The 23476-nt window shown below is 37.8% G+C and overlaps 1 protein-coding gene across 5 annotated transcripts in view; it reads right to left on the bottom strand.

Annotated features, from left to right (window-relative positions):
• KDM6A (lysine demethylase 6A) overlaps positions 1–23476 on the bottom strand; it is a 192874-nt gene that overhangs the window by 122526 nt on the left and 46872 nt on the right. For all 5 annotated transcript variants that reach the window (XM_055393513.2, XM_055393512.2, XM_055393514.2 and 2 more), the window contains exon 3: positions 1987–2095. In XM_055393513.2, the coding sequence (XP_055249488.1) occupies positions 1987–2095 (109 nt within the window). The remainder of the gene's footprint in view (positions 1–1986; positions 2096–23476) is intronic.

Raw genomic sequence — 23476 nt, 5'->3', positions numbered from 1 at the left:
AAGTAATTAAGTATTTTTAAAGGATTTTTTTTTAAATGTGAATGCAGTCAATAAAGCCTCAAGGATGAATTCAAACAACTCACATCTTATTTCCTAAGAAGCCATCAGCTTGAAATCTGAAATACAAATGTATGCCTCTGCATCCATTCTCTCCTTCCTCTTCCTCCTATTACAGTCAACCTACTGCCTACCTATCAACAGCCAGTTCATCTACACAGTAAGTAAATGGGTCACAGGGTAGATCTTTTCAAAGGCTTAAATCCTTAGGTTATCCTTCTCCTCTCCCATCTATTTAGATTATTCCTACCAACTAGGTTGTCAACACTGTCTAGTTGCAACATACCCCATCCCACCTTCAAAACAAATATCCCTAGAGTTCTCATTACCTTCACAGCCAAACATTTTATAAAAGGAAAACGCAGATAAATCCATAGATGAATAAAGTTTTAAAAGCTAATATAAATAGTTTTTAAATGACCACTAAGCAATAAGGACATACAGCCTCATATGCAAACCTAAGTCTGGGTCTCTGTTTATATGCTCTAAAACTAGTGTAGTCTCCAAGCACAAGGTGCAGCATTGAAAAATTAAACTGCACGGAACTCTGTATTTTTTCTTTTATACAATGGTTTAAGTAACCGTTTTGATTAAAATTAAAACATTCAATAGATTAACTAAGTGTTACTGGAAAAGACTCTGATGCTGGGAAAGGTTGGGGGCGGGAGGAGAAGGGGACGACGGAGAATGAGATGGCTGGATGGCATCACCGACTCTGTGGACATGAGTTTGAGTGTGCTCCGGGAGTTGGTGATGGACAGGGAGGCCTGGCGTGCTGTGATTCACGGGGTCGCGGAGAGTTGGACACGACTGAGCGACTGAACTGAACTGAACTGAATACCTATTATCCTGAAGTCATTTTTGCTAAGTACTAACTAGTTTCACAGAGGAATCCCAAAACACCTGAGAAGCTAGTACTTCCTCCCCTCCTTCTACAGATTACAGACAGAAGCTTAGGGATATAATCTGTTAAAAGTAATGCAACTGAACCGTACAGCTGAATTGGGAAATATATAAGCCTAACTTCAAACTCCATGGTATACCTGTCTCAAAGTAAAAATCACATTTTCATTAGGAAAGTATTTGACCTATTATAAAAGAGGCATAATTAAGCATCAACAATCCTTTGCTCTAGCCCTGAAACAACCTTCTAGTTTTTCAGCCTACTAAATACATTTGTGGAAAACAAACATAAGTCCATCCACTCCCATTAAAATGTTTACTATCATCAAAGTGTTAAAATGTTATTGGTTATAAAATGTTACTGGTTTGCTATGAATTTTTGCCTTTGATATTGAGGTGTATGGTATTTGGGGGTGCTTTTAACTTCCCAAGTGGATAGTGGCCTGTGTCAGCAGCTTCGTAGCATAAAAAGGATGTGTCTTGGGGCCTACCTTCAGTTACTTAACTCACTTATTTCCAACAGGAAAAAAAATCTTCAAATGAATAAAAAAATGTTTTATCCACTGCTCAAGCTCAAGTGTGACCATCTCTGTTACTTACCTTTATAACAACATGGCTACAGATCAGATTTTCATTCAAGTATTTTCAAGCTAAAATGGAAGTTAAAAGATAAAGAATAGAAATGCAGGGTTTGTGTTACTTTTCCAAACTTGTTCATCAGTGGCTCACTTTCTATTATGGTCAAGCCTTTAAAACACAGGCACTTTTTACATGGCAAAATGAAACAGCAGTACACATGTAGGTGGCTATCAGTTTAGTTGAATGGTCAACTTGCTCATTTACATGGAGTCATGTGAATTTTTCCCATTTCCATCTATTCTACTTCTTTTTTTCTCATTGTTTAGGGGTGTTCATAAGCTTGCAATTTCTTAGAAGTAAAAATAGTAATACCTTCAATAGAGTATGATTACAATTATTTTGAATACATATATAAATCAAACAGTAATTAACAAGGGGAAAAATTACCTTTTGGATAATCTTCCAATAAGAGGTTGAAGTGACCTAATTGACAAAAGAAATCAGACTCCACTTTTCCTTCAGCTTTTAAGATTAGAGATTCGTAGCAGCGAACAGCCTAGAAAAAAAACACAAACATTTAAGAAAAAGACAAAACCCTAAAATTCATTTCCTTCTGAGATTATGCATATAATCCTCCATTCAATCACCCAAGAAACCAATATATTTTATTTCTACCTCAGATACAACCAAAGCATCAATCTGCTAAAATACTTACATGTTTATTAAAAGAGCCACTAATTATGGCATAAGTCCTTTTCTTATCTGTAAGATGGAAATATCTGCCAAAGAAGATAATGAAGGAGCACTTTGATAGTTTTATTCATTAGCTATAAATCTAAATTTTTACTGTGGTTCATGTTGATATAAACAAATATATCCAAAGATGGGAAGAACTTTACTGATTTATGTGAGAATTCACAGAATCTCCAGAGTAATAATAACTACCATTTATACTGAGGAGCTACTTTTTACCATAACCTTTACCCATTTAAACTACCATAATCTGTTGTTCAATTATCTTGACAATACACTTCAAACCCACCAACTCTTAACTCTATTCCAAATTTTACCCCCGCTCCAATACATGCATATGCACTCACTGTCACTGCCTCTTCCCTGAAGAAAATCATATTTTAAGGATATCATTCTTTTTTTGTAATCCAAGAGAGTACAGGGAAAAAATGAATGATGGGAAGAAGAGAATTCTGGAGTTTGACAAATTCCAGTTGTCATTAGCTACAGGAGATCCTAGGGAACTTATCCTCTCTGATTTTCAGTTTTAATAACACTCAAAGGGCTGATTAAAGAATTAAAATTAGAAGATTTCTCTTAAGGGTTCATCACAGTGCTTAGCACTTAATAATTGTTTCTCTACCTTCTACTTACGTTAAGATAAAAAAAACTCTTCCAAGATTGTTTCAAGCATCCCAATAATCTTGTCAAAATTTCCCTCCTAACAGTCTACTCTATAATACTGTTACATGTTAGTTTTCTGGAGTCCTTAAAACAAGAAATGTGCATGGCTTCTCAAATGTATGAGTACATTCTCAGGTTTGGTATACCAAAAAGAAAATAGTTTCCATTATCAAAAATTCCTTTCACCACTGCTTCAAGAGCTTTCGATGTGATGTGGGGCAGAGTACCCACTTAAAATGCCTTGATTTTTCCTCTCCTGTGAAATATAGAGCCTTTGGTGAAGAGTTTCAAATTTTACATCCTAAAAATTTGCCTATCCAAAGCACATACACAAGTATTTATCAAGTTTAGAGAAGTCTTCCTAAACAAAGCAAATTTGGGAATAATTTTACCATCCTTAAAGTCTAACACTTATTGAAAAGACTGTCTTCCGTTCTTATTCTACTCTTACCTATCTACATGTGCATATGTACCCAATCACTGTCACTGAAAACTTATCATTCTATTTCCCTATAAAACAGTCTGAATGCTACACTGACATCTCAGAAATTACTATAATTTAGAGGAATGAAATTTCAAGATCCTCTTTATTTAAGTCATATATAATCTGATATGGTAGATGGTTAGAGTACAAAAATATAATTTACTTCTGTGTTTTTAATAATTTACTTTTGTGTTTTTAGCATCAATGAAATTTATAAAATTATAGGACTATGACAATTCTTAATTTTACACGAAATAAAGTGACTTTTTAAAGCTAAAAATGGCATTATAAATAAAGCTAGTTATAGTCTTTGTTTTTAAAACTCTTAGTAAAATATTTATAAACTTTTGCTACTCCTCTCTGATAATTTCTTATGGATGATTAGCATTAACTTTACAAGCAAATAAAGTTTCATGCTGAAAAAGAATTCAAGACATAAACATGAAGTTTTAATAATCTATGTAAAAAGATGGCAACATTGATGCCACTACCATGATACTCTATTACCTATCTTCCAATTCCCAAAAAACAAAGGAACACATCTACAGTGAGTACTATACACAACTCTGATCATCACAAAGCACACCACCAGGTAAAAATGAGAATGGACAATTCACATACCGATACACTTCGACTTGATAAAGAGATTCACAATAATTTCCAACAAAGCCAGCCATGTACCTAAACCTACCAACTAAATGCTGATGGTTGAAGATGATGCTGACAGAGCCAAATATCAAACGAAATGAAGATGAGCAAAAAGGCAGAATAAAGGTTCCAAGCACCCGTGTCACCATTTCACTGTGAAACCTCATGAATTTATTTGAAGTATTTGAGGTAAACACTGACATTAGATACAGGCAAACAGTTTTTTAAAAGCATTTAAAGGAAAGTAAATAAATGGAGCAAATTTCCAATACTACTAACTCATAAAATAATCTAGAATGAAACAGTATTTTTATAATAAAAGTTTCAATAAAGGGCTAATTTTAAACATAGAAGATAGGCAGTTAGTATAGATTTAGAACAAAGTTCAGGCAAACTTCTTTAAGTAAAAATATTTGTTAAAAGGGTTACTTTTATATTCTTGCCTTTAAAAAAATGTGCACAAGTAAAATCATCCCCTTTCCTCTAGGATTCATAGTACTTTCAGTGTAAGGATACTCAGAAATTTGAATGAAAACCATTTTTCCCAGTTCAGCATCATTCAATAGAGCATGTTCTGCAATGACAAAAATGTTCCATAATCTGTGCTGCCCAATACGGTAGCCATTAGACATATGTAGTTATCGAGCACTTGAAACATGACCAGTGCAAGACAAGCAGATTTTTTAATTATCCCACTTTAATTTGTATTTAAACTAGACACATGGCTACATATAGACACATATAGAGACATGGCTACATATAGATGCATGGCTAATGAACAGTGTAGACTAGATAATTTTTAAAGCTTAAAAACAAATTCACAACTCATAAGCTAAACACTAAGAAAGCAAAAATTTCTTATTTTTATAAGTGAAAAACCTATTAAAAAATAAGGTATATCTTGCACTAAGGGAGGAGCAAAAACCCTTCATAAAAATCCCTTTTAAATCCTATAGTTGTTTATAGTTAAGCGCTTACATACCTGTAATCTTTACTAATTACTAGAAAAAAAAATTAAGAAAAACCAAGTTAATCATTAAATACTAGAATCAAAGGAGAGTAAAGACTCTCCCAGGCTTCCCAGGTGGCTCAGTGGTAAAGAATCTGCCTGCCAATGCAGAGATGTGGGTTCAATCCCTGGGTTGGCAAGATCCACTGGAGGAGGAAGTGGAAACCCAATCCAGTATTCTTGCCTGGAGGATCTCACAGAAAGAGGAGCTTGGTGAGCTATAGTCCATAGGGTTGCAAAAGAGTCGGACATGACTTAGCCCCTAAAAAACAACAAAGATTCTCCCAGCAAAGCAGAGAGACTGGATATCTTCCTCTCACTACAATGCTATTATCCACAATGTTCAATATAGTTTGTGCTCGGTAGCTGCTTTGCTTTTATTATTTGAAAAAACCTTAGAATACTAATATTATCATTATCCTCGATTTCTAAACTTTGAAAGATTAGAGCTGATAAAAAAAAAAGACATAAATGATTTGCCTTATGTTAAGCATTAAAGTACTTTATGATAAGCTTGGTAAACTGCCTAGCTAAAATGAGTTGTTACTATTTTAGAACTGTTAAGTATAGGCAACATCTAAACAAACAATTTTTTTTTTCGATCTGAAAGATAAGCTAAGTACCTGAACATACAAATGGTAAAGAAAACTAATGTACGTTTAAATACCTCAATGGTTTCTCTTTTTTTCTTTCTTTTTCATTCTTTCTTCTACCATTCTTTGCATGCTCAGTCATGTCTGACTCTTTGTGGCCCCATGAACTTAAGTCCGCCAGGTTCCTCTGTCCACTGGATTCTCCAGGCAAGAATACTGGAGTGGGTTGCCATTTCCTTCTCCAGGGGATCTCCTCCACACGTCTCCTGCACTGGCAGGCAGATTCTTTACCAATGCGCCACCTATCTCAACACAGTCCTAGTTCGGTGGTTCCCATTCTGAAGCCCTTCTTCTATCAGGTTCCCAGATGCTTACTGCCTCCCCCACCTGTAAGCTCCGTCAGGGGAAGGGCCATATCCCAACCCACGATCACATGATAGGGACTTAATAAATATTTCTTGAATTAATGAAGCAATGTCATGTTATTATTTTAGGTTCTCAAGTGACCTTCTCTTCTTTATCTTACATTTCCATTCCTTAAGAGCTGCAAGTCAGGATGCTAAGAATTCATCTTAGTAGTTAAACTCATTCCCATTAAGATATTAATCACTGATATGTTAAATGAACCAAACTTTTAGGTTGAATATAATAAAAGCAAGCATACAGTCCTGTCCACAATTCCTAAAAGCAGTCACAGACGTAAAAGGCAGCTGACTACTTACAAAAGATTAAGAAACTGAAGCCGACTACAGGTCAAAATGTCATCCACGAAATAGGGCTAGTAAAAATGTATTCATGGTCCAAAATAATGAAGCACATTATACAGATCAACAACAATAATCAGCTCACCAAAGTCTGCTCTGACCAGATCTCTAAAATTACCTTTAAGTTCTGGTGCCACACTTTAACAGGTGGTAACATAAAGAAGGTTATAAGTGTGGTGAAAGATGGATAAACTATCATATGAAAATTATTTTAACTGAGTTGAGCTGAGGAGAACCATCAGGGATACTTGAACTTTACTTCAGTTCAGTTCAGTTCAGTCACTCAGTCGTGTCCGACTCTTTGTGACCCCATGAATCACAGCACGCCAGGCCTCCCTCTCCATCACCAACTCCCAGAGTTCACTCAAACTCGAGTCCATCGAGTTGGTGATGCCATCCAGCCATCTCATTCTCTGTTGTCCCCGTCTCCTCCCACCCCCAATCCCTCCCAGCATCAGTCTTTTCCAGTGAGTCAACTCGTCACATGAGGTGGCCAAAGTATTGCAGTTTCAGCTTTAGCATCAGTCCTTCCAATGAACACCCAGGATTGATCTCCTTTAGAATGAACTGGTTGGATCTCCTTGCAAGTCCAAGGGACTTTCAAGAGTCTTCTCCAGCACCACAGTTCAAAAGCATCAATTCTTCGGTGATCAGCTTTCTTCACAGTCCAACTCTCACATCCATACATGACCACGGGAAAAACCATAGCCTTGACTAGACAGACCTTGGTTGGCAAAGTAATGTCTCTGCTTTTTAATATGCTATCTAGGTTGGTCATAATTTTCCTTTCAAGGAGTACACCGTTTCCACTGTTTCCCCATCTAGTTCCCATGAAGTGATGGGACCAGATGCCATGATCTTTGTTTCCTGAATGTTGAGCTTCAAGCCAACCTTTTCACTCTCCTCTTTCACTTTCATCAAGAGGCTTTTGAGTTCCTCTTCACTTTCTGCCATAAGGGTGGTGTTATCTGCATATCTGAGGTTATTTATACTTCTCCCAGCAATCTTGATTCCAGCTTGTGCTTCTTCCAGCCCAGCATTCCTCATGATGCACTCTGCATATAAGTTAAATAAGCAGGGTGACAATATACAGCCTTGACGCACTCCTTTTCCTATTTGGAACCAGTCTGTTGTTTCATGTCCAGTTCTAACTGTTGCTTCCTGACCTGGCGGCGCAGACGTGAGAGACGCTGGCTCCGGCGGCACAGACGCGTGGCCAAGAGGAGCTACCCCACACCCAAGGTCAGGGCGGTGGCCGAGAGGACCTGTCCCACGTCCAAGAGGTGGCGGCTGCGCGGGCACAGGAGGGCCGAGAGAAGCTACTCCACGTTCAAGGTGAGGAGGGGCGTTCTTGAGGAGATACCCCTCGTCCAAGGTAAGGTACAGTGGCTGCACTTTGCTGGAGCAGCCGTGAAGAGATTTTCCACGATCAAGGTAAGAGAAACCCAAATAAAACAGTAGGTATTGTGAGGGGGCATCAGAAGGCAGACACACTGAAATCATAATCACAGAAAACTAGTTGATCTGATCATATGGACCACAGCCTCGTCTAACTCAATGAAACTAAGCCATTCCGTTTGGGGCCACCCAAGACAGCCGGGTCATGGTGGAGAGGTCTGACAGAATGTGGTCCACTGGAGAAGGGAATGGCAAACCACTTCAGTATACTTGCCTTGAGAACCCCATGAACAGTATCAAAAGGCAAAATGATAGGATACTGCATGAGGAATTCCCCAGGTCGGTAGGCGCCCAGTATGCTACTGGAGATCAGTGGAGAAATTACTCCAGAAAGAATGAAGGGATGGAGCCAAAACGAAACAAATACCCAATTGTGGATGTGACTGGTGATAGAAGCAAGGTCCGATGCTGTAAAGAGCAATATTGCATAGGAACCTGGAATGTTAGGTCCATGAATCAAGGCAAATTGGAAGTGGTCAAACAGGAGATGGCAAGAGTGAACGTCAACATTCTAGCAATCAGCGAACTAAAATGGACTGGAATGGGTGAATTTAACTCAGATGACCATTATATCTACTACTGTGGGCAGGAATCCCTTAGAAGAAATGGAGTAGCCATCATGGTCAACAAAAGAGCTTGAAATGCAGTACTTGGATGCAATCTCAAAAACGGCAGAATGATCTCTGTTCGTTTCCAAGGCAAACCATTCAGTATCATGGTAATCCAAGTCTATGACCCAACCAGTAATGCTGGAGAAACTGAAGTTGAAAGGTTCTATGAAGACATACAAGACCTTTTAGAACTAACACCCCAAAAAGATGTCCTTTTCATTATAGGGGACTGGAATGCAAAAGTAGGAAGTCAAGAAACACCTGGAAAAACAGGGAAATTTGGCCTTGGAGCATGGAATGAAGCAGGGCAGAGGCTAATAGAGTTTTGTCAAGAGAACGCACTGGTCATAGCAAACACCCTCTTCCAACAACACAAGAGAAGACTCTACACATGGACATCACCAGATGGTCAACACCGAAATCAGATGGATTATATTCTTTGCAGCCAAAGATGGAGAAGCTCTATACAGTTAGCAAAAACAAGACCAGGAGCTGACTGTGGCTCAGATCATGAACTCCTTATTGCCAAATTCAGACTTAAATTGAAGAAAGCAGGGAAAACCACTAGACCATTCAGATATGACCTCAATCAAATCCCTTATGATTATACAGTTAAAGTAAGAAATAGATTTAAGGGACTAGATCTGATAGATAGAGTGCCTGATGAACTCTGAATGGAGGTTCGTGACACTGTACAGGAGACAGGGACCAAGACCATCCCCAAGGAAAAGAAATGCGAAAAAGCAAAATGGCTGTCTGAGGAGGCCTTACAAATAGCTGTGAAAAGAAGAGAAGCGAAAAGCGAAGGAGAAAAGGGAAGATATAAGCATCTGAATGCAGAGTTCCAAAGAATAGCAAGGAGAGATAAGAAAGCCTTCCTCAGCGATCAATGCAAAGAAATAGAGGAAAACAACAGAATAGGAAAAGCAAGAGATCTTTTCAAGAAAATTAGACATATCAAGGGAACATTTCATGCAAAGATGGGCTCGATAAAGGACAAAAATGGTATGGAACTAACAGAAGCAGAAGATATTAAGAAGAGGTGGCAAGAATACACAGAAGAACTGTACAAAAAAGATCTTCACAATGAAGATAATCACGATGGCGAGATCACTCACCTGGAGGCAGACATCTTGGAATGTGAAGTCAAGTGGTCCTTAGAGAGCATCACTACAAACAAAGCTAGTGGAGGTGATGGAATTCCAATTGAGCTATTTCAAATCCTGGATGATGATGCTGTGAAAGTGCTGCATTCAATGTCAGCAATTTTGGAAAACTCAGCAGTGGCCACAGGACTGGAAAAAGGTCAGTCTTCATTCCAATCCCAAAGAAAGGCAATGCCAAAGAATGCTCAAACTACCGCACAATTGCACTCATCTCACATGCTAGTAAAGTCATGCTCAAAATTCTCCAAGCCAGGCTTCAGCAATATGTGAACCGTGAACTTCCAGATATTCAAGCAGGTTTTAGAAAAGGCAGAGGCACCAGAGATCAAATTGTCAACATCCACTGGATCATGGAGAAAGCAAGAGAGTTCCAGAAAAACATCTATTTCTGCTTCATTGATTATGCCAAAGCCTTTGACTGTGTGGATCACAATTACTTAAATATTTTAAAAGCTGTCACTTAGGAGAAAAGATTAACTGCACTCTGGATAGCTCCAGACATCAGACCAATCAATGAATGGGTTTAACTAACAAGCAAGTTCAATCAGAAAGGAGTAACACTTAAGGTACCAAAAATTAAATAGGCCACCTTTTGGGGGGTTTTTTTTGGCCACACCATGTGGTTGTGGGATCCTAGTTCCCTGACAAGGGATCGAACCAGCACTGTCAGTAGTGAAAGCTTTGAGTCCTAACCACTGGACTGCCTAAATGGGTCATCTTTCTTTGGCTCATATTAATGCAAAGAATTAAAGAATAAATTAAGGTTATCTTTGTGGGGGTAAAAGGTACAATTCTGCATTTTTTAAACATTCCTTGGGCTTCTCGAATATAAGCACACAATGTGTAATACTATATATAATACATACAAAAAGACAAACAGACGTGTGTATATGTGAATGCATCTCTCTTGACTTAAATCTATGATTGCAGTTTATTCACTTTGAATTTCCAGAATTTCTAAATAAATACACTATCTTAAACTTCTCCCCCAAAACCATAAAAATGTCTGTTTCATTAATGCTTCTCAGTCTTCTCAGAAATATGTCTCATAAGTAAGAATTCTTCCCCTTCCCAGACACTCAGTGATGCCTTTACACGTTTTTAAAATACCTTAGGAATCTGAAAGGTTGAAAGTACGAGTCTAAACCATTTTTTGAAATTTCAACACACCATATATAAACAAAGTTACACAATTAAAATGGTAATCTTAAGTATTATTGATTCTTAATGACATCTATTCTTGAACTTATATATCAGACTTTCATACTTCTCTTTTTAATTTCATTTACTATTTAAGTTAAAATTAACACATTACCAATTCTAAAGGGTATGTAGTAAAGTCTCCCAATCCTGATCCAAGCCAGTCAGTCCCCTTTTCCAGAAGCAACAAATGTAAAAACTTATTATATTCAAGATTATTTTGTGCAGATGCAAGCACATATATTTTTCCCACTTTAGTGTTAATATTTAGATATTTATATGAACAGTGTTTATATAAACTTGCTTCACATTCTAGGTGTCCTTGATATCCTTTCTCTTCTCCTCTGTTAACAGAACCTCTAAATTTAATTAGACATATGCTGACACAGAATACTGGGGTCCCCAGTCATCGTTGTGGGTGTGGCCTGATGACTAAGTTCTGGCCAATGGGATCTCTAGCTGGAAATTACCCAAGTGGTAGAAGCTACAAGCTGAGGATAGAGAGTAGGAAAACAGGAGCCCTAGTTCCTGGACCTGGAACAGTAGAGTTCCTGAGCAGTCCAAAACTGATTGCCTCTGAGAATTCTTTTATACAAGAAACAAATGAGTATGCAGCCCTCTTTTCTCATTTAAAACAAACAACGAAGAAAAGCAGTCTAATGAAACAAGCATTAACACATACCAACAGGATAAATGAAAACTGAAAGAAATCTAGTTAACTGTCACCTATACCTAACATTTTAAAGAAAATAAAAGAATTTACACATTTGTTACTCTACACTACCTCCCTCACTCCAACTTTCAATACCCATCTTTTGCATGAAAATAAAGTCAGTTAACCAAATTTAAGCATATCAACCTCGATTCTGAATTTCTCAGCCTCTCTGGACTCTGCATTCAGTAAGAAAGCATCACTCAGGAAAATATCATAGCACCTTAATTACCATTCTTTACAAATAAACTATTGAAAATGCTTTGCTATTGCAAAACATTTTCACAGAACTACACCACTGAATCAAACTAGATAATTTCATACCTCAAGTGCTGATAACTAGTATCTGAGCTCTTGATACGTACCATGCACTCTTCTAAGCACTTTACATATACTTATTCACTTAATCCTCACAATTACTCTATAAGATAGGGAGACCCTACTTCACAGATAGGGAAACTGAGGCATAAAGTAAACCCTGGGCTCAAGGTCACAGAGCTAGTAACCAGAAGAAGTTGGATTCAAACAGTAGAGTTCCAGAGCTTGGAGTAAGGTGTTAAATTCAGGCCATGCCTAGGACCTAAAGTCATTTGCAACAAAGAGGACCTGCATAAGCAGCTCTTCCTCTCAACACTCCAACACTTGGTTCCTTCTACAACTCTACCTTCACACCAAACAAAAGCAACACACAAGACCACTACTTCCTGCTCCCACCATCCCACAGGGAAGATTTAGCCTCAGTTCTTTACTATACTTTCTAATCTTGCCTTATTTTAAACCATATAGAAAGCAATCATATCCCCTGCTCTTCCCAAAAGACACACACACAAAAAAAACCCTAGCAAAATAAAACAAAACAAAAAAATCAAGTTCCCATATTCAAAACCCACCTGTGGCAGAAAAACAGTACTGCTCATATGTATAAATGACTATGTATGTATGTATGTATGTATGTGTGTGTGTGTACTAAGTTACATCTGACTCTTTGTGACCCCATGGACTGTAGCCCGCAGGCTCCTCTTTCCAAGGCAAGAATATTGGAGTGGGTTGCCATGCCTTCCTCAAGGGGATCTTCCTGATCCAAGGATCAAACCCTGCCTTCTGTATTGGCAGGCAGATTCTTTACCACTGAGTCATCTGGGAAGCCATTTGCCTTATACACATTGCTAAAATAATAAATGCACATAAAAAGGAAGGAGTTACACTTCATTGTGGGAGGAGGGGCATATATTACATTCATGATCATTAGCGCCACTGAAAATAATCAACCTTGAATTTTTAAACTTTTAATATGCAAAAGGCACCTGCTGCTACTGCTAAGTCACTTCAGTTGTGTCCGACTCTGTGCGAGCCCATAGACGGAAGCCCACCAGGCTCCCCTGTCCCTGGGATTCTCCAGGCAAGAACACTGGAGTGGGTTGCCATTTCCTTCTCCAATGTGTGAAAGTGAAATCGCTCAGTCGTGCACCTAGAACTTATTAAATAAACGAACACTCTCAAAACTAGAAAAACTACAACACAAGTAAAGGACCCTCCCCAAAGATAAGTGTTTTAAAGAAAAAAAAAAAAACTTATATCTCAATATACTCTTTCAGACTTTGTTCTATGCATACAGTAGTGAATGCAGAACTTGCTGATATGAGGGCCAACTGTATTATGCCATTTTATCTAAGGGAATTGAGCATCTATGGATTCTGGTATCTGTGGGGGTCTTGAAACCAATCCCCCTCAGATATGGAGGGATGACTTGTATGTGCAAACAGTACAAACATTCGTATGTAGTTTATAAACTATTGCTTTCATTCTATATATCACTAACTGTGTACTGTGTCAAAGTGTATAGATTCATACCAAAATCAACATCTTCACATCACTTTAATAACAGTTAAACCATAATTTGCTTCCACTGAAGAGTATCTGGCTGTTAACCAAGTTTTTACTATTATTATTAACCAAGGAACGTAATTTGGCCTATTTATATTTTTTCAAAGTAAGTTCCTCACAGTTGAATGGAAAGCACAACTAAGCTTCTGATAGTCCCACGAACAAAACTAAACCAAAATAATGTTCCACAAGAAGTGCTCATTTTCAGCTCTCTAATTATTTTTCCAAATATTTATTGGCTAAAGTTATTACTTCTTTCATGAAGTATCAATCTGTTTACTGATTATACACACACATCTACTGGATTATGAACAGCTTTCTCCTAAATGATGACATGTGCTATTCATATATAAAAGACTCTTATATAATGCTGTTATAGAATATCTCTTCCCAGTTTGCACTTACCAATAAACTTTTCACAGTTTTTAAGGTAAAAGGTTCCCTATCTTCTCAAAACCAACCACCACTTCTTTTACAGTATGTTATGTTCAGAATCAGAAATCTCAGCCCCTGTCCTGAAACATTCACCAATCTTTTCTTCTAATGAAAAGAAAGAACCTAATTACATCTTTTTTTCCTGTATAACTCTGTACTGACACAGCAGGATTCAAAATCTGTAATTCCCCCATTTCTCATGAACTAAAAAACTTAATATACACATAACAGCTCTGTTTCTATGGTTTATATTCTACATCCAAAGCTTTCAAACAAATGTACTAGGAATGGGTAATAGGACCGCTAAAACAGACAACCTCAGCCTCTGGAGCTGAGGAAAAAAAAAAAAAAGCCAAAGTACCAAAGCAGCCTGAATCTCTCAGCCAGAGAGCCCTTCTTTATGTACCATCACCAACCCTGACAGTGAAAGTCACTCAGTCATGTAGGACTCTTTGTGACCCCAAGGACTGCAGCCTGCCAGGCTCCTCTGTCCATGGAATTCTCCAGGCAAAAACACTGGAGTGCATAGTGATTCCCTTCTCCAGGGAATTTTCCAAATCCAGGGATCGAACCCAGGTCTCCTGCACTGCAGGCAGATTCTTTATTGACTAAGACACCAGGGAAGCCCATAGCCAATCTTAAGTGCCTTCAAGAGTTTCTCCTGGTTATCAGTATAAGCTATAATTTAAAAAATACTGGGGGAAACTTGATATGACTCTCTGATCCACAAAATGAAAGAATGAGCAATAATGAAAATACAACCAAATTATATGTTGACTAAAAAAGATCAAGGGGCAAATAGTTGCATTACCCATTCCTTAGATAAGTCACAAGGGCTGACGTCAACTAAACCACTAGAAGATAACCCCACTCTATACTACCACAACTATAAATTTTTTCAGTGACTCAAAAGGCTTTTCACTCAGGAACTCAAAGGAACTGAAATAAAGGATCAAGCAAATTCAAGTATTTTCCCTAACTAGTGGCTCTTTTAACAAAATGTTTCACTAAAAAGTTCATCTGAAAAACCAGTCCTGAAAGAATATTTTCCCAAAAACCTGAATTTAAAAGAAAACCGGCTTAACACTAAACAATCACAGAAAATATTTTTCTATAAACTATGAAAACTGACCTTCGAAAATACTGTTTCAAATTAGCTTAAGTTTCTATTAAGCTCATATTCAATTTTCTATTTTAAAGCAGTGAAATAAATATCAGCCCACTTGTCTATGAGAAACCTAATGTCTAGCTTCCCCACACAAGACACACAATTAAATTACTGGAATGACATTCTTCTAGACATCTCAATCTTCCATTCTATATAGAATTTTGAGATTTAATTTCTTAAGTCTTTGAACTTCTGCTTCTTTCCAAGATGCAGTGAAACAAACCAACTAGAAAACTGGAGTAACTAAATGAAAAACAAAGGTTTTCACACAGTGAATATCAGAGAACACACGACAACAGCCCACGAGAAGGGAAAACAAATAATGTGAGCCTACAATTATCCCAAAGCTTACTGCTTTTCAGGCTGCAGCACAGCTATGAGAAGTCTTCTTGCCCAAATCAATATATTCTAGAACAAAGTGGAACAACATCTTTACAGTTACTGAAAAGAAAATAAATGTCAACCTACAATTCTACACTCAGTAAAAATACCTTTCAAAAAAAGAAAAGTATACTTATTCACATATACAAAAAAAAAAAAACTATGAAAGAATATATAGTCTATGAAATGTTTTTTTCCTTAATTCTCAGGTGGAAGCAAAATTATACCAGAAATAAAACTTTATACACGATGCGGATAGAAGAGCAAAAGAAACAATAGCTGCACAACTAACTATGAAAGACATTTTTCTTATTTTTTAATGTCTTAAAACTGACCCTAGAAGTCTACTTGGGGGGGATAAAAACACTCCAAAGCGAGTTCAGCAAGGTCACAGGACACAAGATCAACATACAAAAAATAAATTAGCTCAGCTGGTGAAGAATCCACCTGCAATGCAGGAGACCCCACTTAGATTCCTGGATGGGGAAGATCCCAGGAGAAGGGATAGGCTACGCACTCCAGTATTCTTGGGCTTCCCTGGTAGCTCAGAAGGTAAGGAATCTGCCTGCAATGAAGGAGACCTCAGTTCGATCCCAAGGTTGGGAAGATCCCCTGGAGGAGGGCATGGCAACCCACTCCAGTATTCTTGCCCGAAGTATTCCATGGACAGAGAAGCGCGGCAGGCTTCACTCCATAGGGTCACAAAGAGTCAACTTGACTGAGCGACTAAGCACAAAGATGAATTGGAAATAAAAAATTTTAAAGACCATTTATAATAGTTCCAAAAACATGTTAATATGTAGATATAATTCTAACAAAGTATGTGGAGCAGAATATGTATGCTGAAAACTACAAAACACTGATGAGTTCAGTCCAGTTCAGTTGCTCAGTCGTGTCTGACTCTATGCAAACCCATGAAATGCAGCACGCCAGGCCTCCCTGTTTATCACCAACTCCTGGAGGTTACTCAAAGTCACGTCCATTGAGTCGGTGATGCCATCCAATCATCTCAGCCTCTGTCATCCCCTTCTCCTCCTGTCTTCAATCTTTCCCAGCATCAGGGTCTTTTCAAATGAATCAGTTCTTTGCATCAAAGTGGCCAAAGTATTGGAATTTCAGCTTCAACACCAGTCCTTCCAATGAATATTCAGGACTGATTTCCTTTAGGACGGACTGGTTGGATCTCCCTGCAGTCCAAGGGACGCACAAGAGTCTTCTCCAATACCACAGTTCAAAAGTATCAATTCTTCGATGGTGAGCTTTCTTCGTAGTCCAACTCTCATACCCATAGATGACCACTGGAAAAACCATAGCCTTGACTAGACAGACCTTTGGTGGCAAAGTGATGTCTCTGCTTTTTAATATGCTGTCTAAGTTGGGCATAGTTTTCCTTCCAAGGAGTAAGCGTCTTTTAATTTCATGGCTGCAGTGACCATCTGCAGTGATTTGGGGGCCCAAAAAAATAAAATCTGACACTGTTTCCCCTTCTATTTGCCATAAAAGTGATGGGACCTGATGCCATGATCTTAGTTTCTGAATGTTGAGCTTTAAGCCAACTTTTTCACTCTCCTCTTTCACTTTCATCAAGAGGCTTTTGAGTTCCTCTTCACTTTCTGCCATAAGGGTGGTGTCATCTGCATATCTGTGGTTATTGATATTTCTCCTGGTAATTTTGATTCCAGCTTGTGCTTCTTCCAGCCCAGCGTTCCTCATTATGTACTCGGCATATAAGTTCAATAAGCAGGGTGACAATATACAGCCTTGGCGTACTCCTTTTCTTATTTGGAACCAGTCTGTTGTTCCATGTGCAATTCTAACTGTTGCTTCTTGACCTGCATATAGATTTCTCAAGAGACAGGTCAGGTGGTCTGGAATTCTCATCTCTTTCAGAATTTTCCACAGTTTATTGTGATCCACACAGTCAAAGGCTTCGGCATAGTCAATAAAGCAGAAACAGATGTCTTTCTGGAACTCTCTTGATTTTTCGATGATCCAGCGGATGTTGGCAATTTGATCTCTGGTTCCTCTGCTTTTCCTAAAACCAGCTTGAACATCTGATAGTTCACGGTTCACATACTGTTGAAGCCTGGCATGGAGAATTTTGAGCATTACTTTACATGTGAGATGAGTGCAACTGTGCTTTGGCATAGCCTTTCTTTGGGATTGGAATGAAAACTGACCTTTTCCAGTCCTATGGCCACTGCTGAGTTTTCCAAATTTGCTGGCATATTGAGTGCAGCACTTTCACAGCATCATCTTTCAGGATTTGAAATAGCTCAACTGGAACTCCATCACCTCCACTAGCTTTGTTCGTAGTGATGCTTTCTAAGGCCCACTTGACTTCACATTCCAGGATGTCTGGCTCTAGGTGAGTGATCACACACCATTGTGATTATCTGGGTTGTGAAGATCTTTTTTGTACAGTTTTCTGTGTATTCTTGCCACCTCTTCTTCATATCTTCTGCTTCTGTCAGGTCCATACCATTTCTGCCCTTTATTGAGCCCATCTTTGCATGAAATGTTCTCTTGGTATCTCTAACTTTCTTGAAGAAATCTCTAGTCTTTCCCATTCTATTGTTTTCCTCTATTTCTTTGCATTGATCACTGAGGAAGGCTTTCTTATCTCTCCTTGCTATTCTTTGGAACTCTGCATTCAAATGGGTACGTCTTTCTTTTCTCCTTTGTTTTTCTCTTCTCTTCTTTTCACAGCTATTTGTAAGGCCTCCTCAGACAGCCATTTTGCTTTTTTGCATTCCTTTTTCTTGAGGATAGTCTTGATCCCTGTTTCCTGTACAGTGTCACAAACCTCCGTCCAGAGTTCATCAGGCACTCTATCTATCAGATCTAGTCCCTTAAATCTATTTCTCACTTCCACTGTAGAATCACAAGGGATTTGATTTAGGTCATACCTGAATGGTCTAGTGGTATCTCCTACTTTCTTTAAGTATGAATTTTGGCAATAAGGTGTTCTTGATCTGAGCCACAGTATAGACTGTATAGAGCTTCTCCATTTGCTGCAAAGAATATAATCAATCTGATTTCGGTGTTGACCATCTGGTGAAGTCCATGTGTAGAGTATTCCCTTGTGTTGTTAGAAGAGGGTATTTGAGATGACCAGTGCGTTCTCTTGACAAAACTCTATTAGCCTTTGGTGTTTGGCCTGCTTCATTCTATACTCCAAGGCCAAATTTGACTGTCACTCCAGGTATTTCTTAACTTCCTACTTTTGCATTCCAGTCCCCTATAATGAAAAGGACATCTTTTTTGGGTGTTAGTTTTAGAAGGTCTTGTATGTCTTCATAGAACCTTTCAACTTCAGTTTCTCCAGCATTACTGGTTGGGTCATAGACTTGGATTACCATAATACTGAATGGTTTGCCTTGGAAATGAACAGAGATCATTCTGCCGTTTTTGAGATTGCATCCAAGTACTTCATTTCAAGCTCTTTTGTTGACTATGATGGCTACTCCGTTTCTTCTAAGGAATTCTTGCCCATAGTATTCGATATAATGGTCATCTGAGTTAAATTCACCCATTGCTCTGATGAGATAACTCAGATAAGGCCCAAATAAATGCAGAGAGCAGGTTCATAAACTGGAAGATCTAGTAAGATTAGAACTAAAACCCTAACAATATTTTTTGTAGATACAGGTGGGCTGATCATAAAAGTTTATATGTAAAGGTAAATAAACTAGAATAACCAAAACAATTTTGGAAAAGAACAAAGTTGTAAGATACATAACCCAGTTTTAAGATTATACAGCTACACAAATCATGTAAAACCACAAGATACTATTAAATACCTATTTAAATGACTTTCCCCCCAGTTTTATTGAGATACAAGAAATGTATAACATTGTGTAAGCTTAAGGTGTACAACATGATGATTTGACATGCGTATACATCGTGAAATGATCACCACAACAAGATTAGGTAGCATATCCATTACCTCACATGGTCACCTGCTTTTTTTTTTTTTTGGTGATGGTGGTAAAAAAAAAATTTAAGATCTATTCTCTAAGCAACTTTCCAAGTATATAGTACAGTATTATTAACTGTCTCCCAAACATTAGATCCCACAAATTTATCCAGCTTATAACTGGAAGTTTGTACATTTTGACCAACATCCAGGCCCCCCCCGGCAAACCAATCTACACTCTGCTTTTGAGTTTGACATTTTTAGATTTCACATATAGCAAGATCATACAATATTTGTCTTTCTCTGTCTGACTCAATTCACTTAGTATAATGCCCTCAAAGTTCACGACATTTTTTTGAGATAAAATTGGTATATATTATTAAAGTTACAGGTGTACAACGTAAGTGATTCACAATTTTAAAGGCTATAATCCATTTATATTTATTATAAAATACTGGCTAAATTCCCTGTGTTGTACAATATATCCTTATTTAAAGTTCATGAAAATTTTAAAGTATGAGAATACCACATGTTAATGAGGATGAAGAACAGCTAGTAAAAAGGCAAAATGGTACAGTCACTCTAAAACACAGTTTAACAATTAAGTATGAAGGAAAATATACATTTATCACAAGACCCGACTACTGCACTCCTAAGTATTTACTCTAAAAAGGGAAAAACTAACATTCATACCAAAACCTATACATGATGTTTATATTAGCGTGATTCATTATCAATGAAAACTGGAAACAAATATTCAACGAGTGAATGAATAAATTGTCGTACATCTATAATACAGAATTCTGTTTAGCAATATAAAAGAATGAATTAATTGATATAGCATGGATGAACCTCATAGGTATTAAGCTGAGTAAAGGAAGTCAGTCTCAAAAGACCACATGGTGCATATATTTGTCAAAACTCATTGAATACAACATTGTAAATCAGCAATATTTCAATAAAATATTTTTCTAAAAAACTCAAACACCTATAACAAGTGAAATTAAACAGATGCAAATTATACCTTAACAAAGTTTATTTTTAAACTGTTGAAAGTAAAAAAACAGTAACACTGTATTGTGGGGGTTTATAACATGTAGAATTGGAGAAGGAAATGGCAACCCACTCCAGTGTTCTTGCCTGGAGAATCCAAGCAAAATGTATGACATTAATACAAGAGACTAGGATGGGAGAAAAGGAAGTATATTCTTTTAAGTTCAATACTATGCATGACATGGTAAAATTTGAAAGTAGGTATGCTGTGATTAGCTAAAATTAAAAATTTTTAAATTACTATACCTGGTAAGTGTAATATTCAAGGTCAATATACAACTTACATTCGTATATACCAACAGTGTTGGAATCTGGGAGAAATTTTTTTCAAGCCATTTACAATAATACCTCCCAGGCTTCCCTGGTGGCTCAATGGTAAAGAATCTACCTGGCAATGCAGCAGACACAGGTTCGATTCCTGGTCCAGGAAGATCCCACATGCCACTGGGCAGCTAAGCCTGGGCACCGCAACTAGTGAGCCTGTGCTTTAGAGCCCAGAAGCCGCAACAACGGAACCCACATGTTGCAACCACTGAAGCCCATGTGCCTAGAACCCACGTTCTGCAGCAAAAGAAGCCACCACAGTAAGAAGCCTGCACGCTGCAATTAGGGAGTAGCCCCTGCTCTCTGTAACTAGAGAAAAGCCCTCGCAGCAATGAAGAGCTGGCACAATCAAATAAATAATTTTAAAAAATAGTACCTCCTCCTAAAATGAAGTGCTTAAGATATAAATCTAACAAAATACATATAGGATCCATGCGCAGAAAAATCACAAAATGTTGATGATAGAAATCAAAGGATATCTAAAGGATATCTATATCAGAGAGAAATACCACGCTCACAAAATAAAAAACATTAATATATCAATTCTCCCCTAATTCAAGGCAACCCCAATCAAAATCCCAGAAAGTTTTAGATATACCAACAAGCTACATCTACAAATTTTATGGAAAGAAAAGGAATCAGGACAGCCAAAACAATGCTGAAAAAGAGCAAGTCAGAGGATTCATATTACCCAATTTCAAGGTAATAAAGCAAGCAACAATAATCAAGACAGTGTGGTATTGAGGAAAGAACAGAGACCAATGGAACAAAATCGAAAACTCAGAAACAAACCTATACAAATAAAGGCAACTAATTTTTGACAAGATACAAAGATAATTCAATAGAAAGGGAATTGTCTTTTCCAACAAAAGGTTGTGGAAAAATTGGAAGCCCAGTTGCAAAATAACAACAAAACCTCAACATATACTTAATAAGGTGAAATAAGAACATTTTGAATGCATCATACCCATATGAAAAAAACAAAAATGATCTCTAATGTCAGATTCAGAAAGAAATGATAAACAAAATGTTAAAACATGTGGATGACAACTTTAACAATACTTTGTGTTTAAACCATGTCCAGAATTAATATATTCAACAACAATGGAATGAAGGAGACTCTAAGAATTTTGCATCGCTCAAGAAAAAAGAGCATCTATTAGTTAGGCTTTAACAGAGCTTATCCATGGCCCAGCTGGTAAAGAATCCACCTGCAATACAGGAGACACAGGGGATGTGAGCTTGATCCCTGGGCTGGGAAGATCCCCTGGAGGAGGGCATGGCAACCCACTCCAGTATTCCTGCCTGGAGAATCCCATGGGCTGAGGAGCCTGGTGGGCTACAGTCCACAGGGTCACAAAGAGTAGGCTTTAATAAGTAAAAAATGCATGCTGTAACCCCTAAGGCAGCAGTTCTCATTAAAGTGTGGTTCACAGACAACTGGGAGGTCTGCTAATGTAAAATTATTTTCATTATAATACTAAAGATATTATTTCTTTATTAAAAAAAAAAAAACAAAACTCTACTGACATGCATACTAATGATGCAAAAGTAACGGTGAGTAAAACTGTTTCAGGAAGGGGGACCCCTTTCCAGGGCCCAAATGGGGCTCTTGTCTAACACTCAGAAATGAATTGTCAGAGAAGACACACGTACTGACGAAGAAAGAGATTTTATTGGGAAGGGGTGCCGGGGTGGAGAGCAGAAGGGTAAGGGAACCCAAGAGAACTGCTCTGCCATGTGGCTCGCAGTCTCTGGTTTCATGGTGATGGGATTAGTTTCTGGGTTGTCTCTGGCCAATCCTTCCCACTCATATTCCTTCCTGGTGGCACACGCATTCCTCAGCCAAGATGGATGGCAGCCAGAAAGATTCTATGAGGTGGTCGGACAGGTGGTGTCTCCTTTTGACCTTTCCCAAAGTCTTCCAGTTAGTGGTTGCTTATTAGTTCCAATTTCTTACCAGGACCTCCTGTCCTAAAACAACTCATGCAAATGGTTACTATGTTGCCTGGTCAGGGTTGGCAGTTTCAGCCAGTGTGCTTCCCCTAGCAAAACTACTGGCACCTCTGCAGGAGTCAAGGCAGACACACCAAACCAACTTGAAATTACATTCTCTTCACCATCAAGCACTTACATGGTTTTTTAAACAACAGTTTCATAAAAATATTCTTGGTGAAGCAGTAAAAATCATTTCATTAAATGTCACCCCTTGAGCACACATTGTTTTTAATAATCCGTGTTGGCAAAAACCATTCTCCATATTGAAATACAATGGCTACATTGACTGTAAGTACATGAGTGACTGTTTCAGTTGTAAACTGAACTAGCCTTTTTTTCATGCAACACCATCTTTTACTCAAAAGAATGACTGACAAACTATGTTTACTCAGAATTAAGTACTAGAAGACATTTTCTCAAAATGAATGAAAAGAGTCTGTCATTTCAAGAAAAGCAACAAACAGTAATTTGTTGCCAATAATCAAACTTGAGATTTCAAACAAAAATCAGAATTTTGGAAAACTTTAATCTACCTCCACAGAGAATTTGACAGCTCCCCAAAACTGAAAACGTGTTTCTGATGAGATTGGTGGTGATATTAATGAATACAGTTTTTGATATTTTATAATATAATGTGTTGATTTTTGCAATAATTGGAAGTGCTCTCCTTTTTCTTCCTTCATGCTCACTGAACTGCTCCCAAGCAAAATGTTA

Source organism: Moschus berezovskii, chromosome X, assembly GCF_049115385.1.
Source record: "Moschus berezovskii isolate FMDL1 chromosome X, NW_MosBer_1.0, whole genome shotgun sequence".
NCBI classification, from domain to species: Eukaryota; Metazoa; Chordata; class Mammalia; order Artiodactyla; family Moschidae; genus Moschus; species Moschus berezovskii.
The sequence above is the reverse complement of the archived record's forward strand: the minus strand, read 5'-3'. Positions and strand labels throughout refer to the sequence as shown.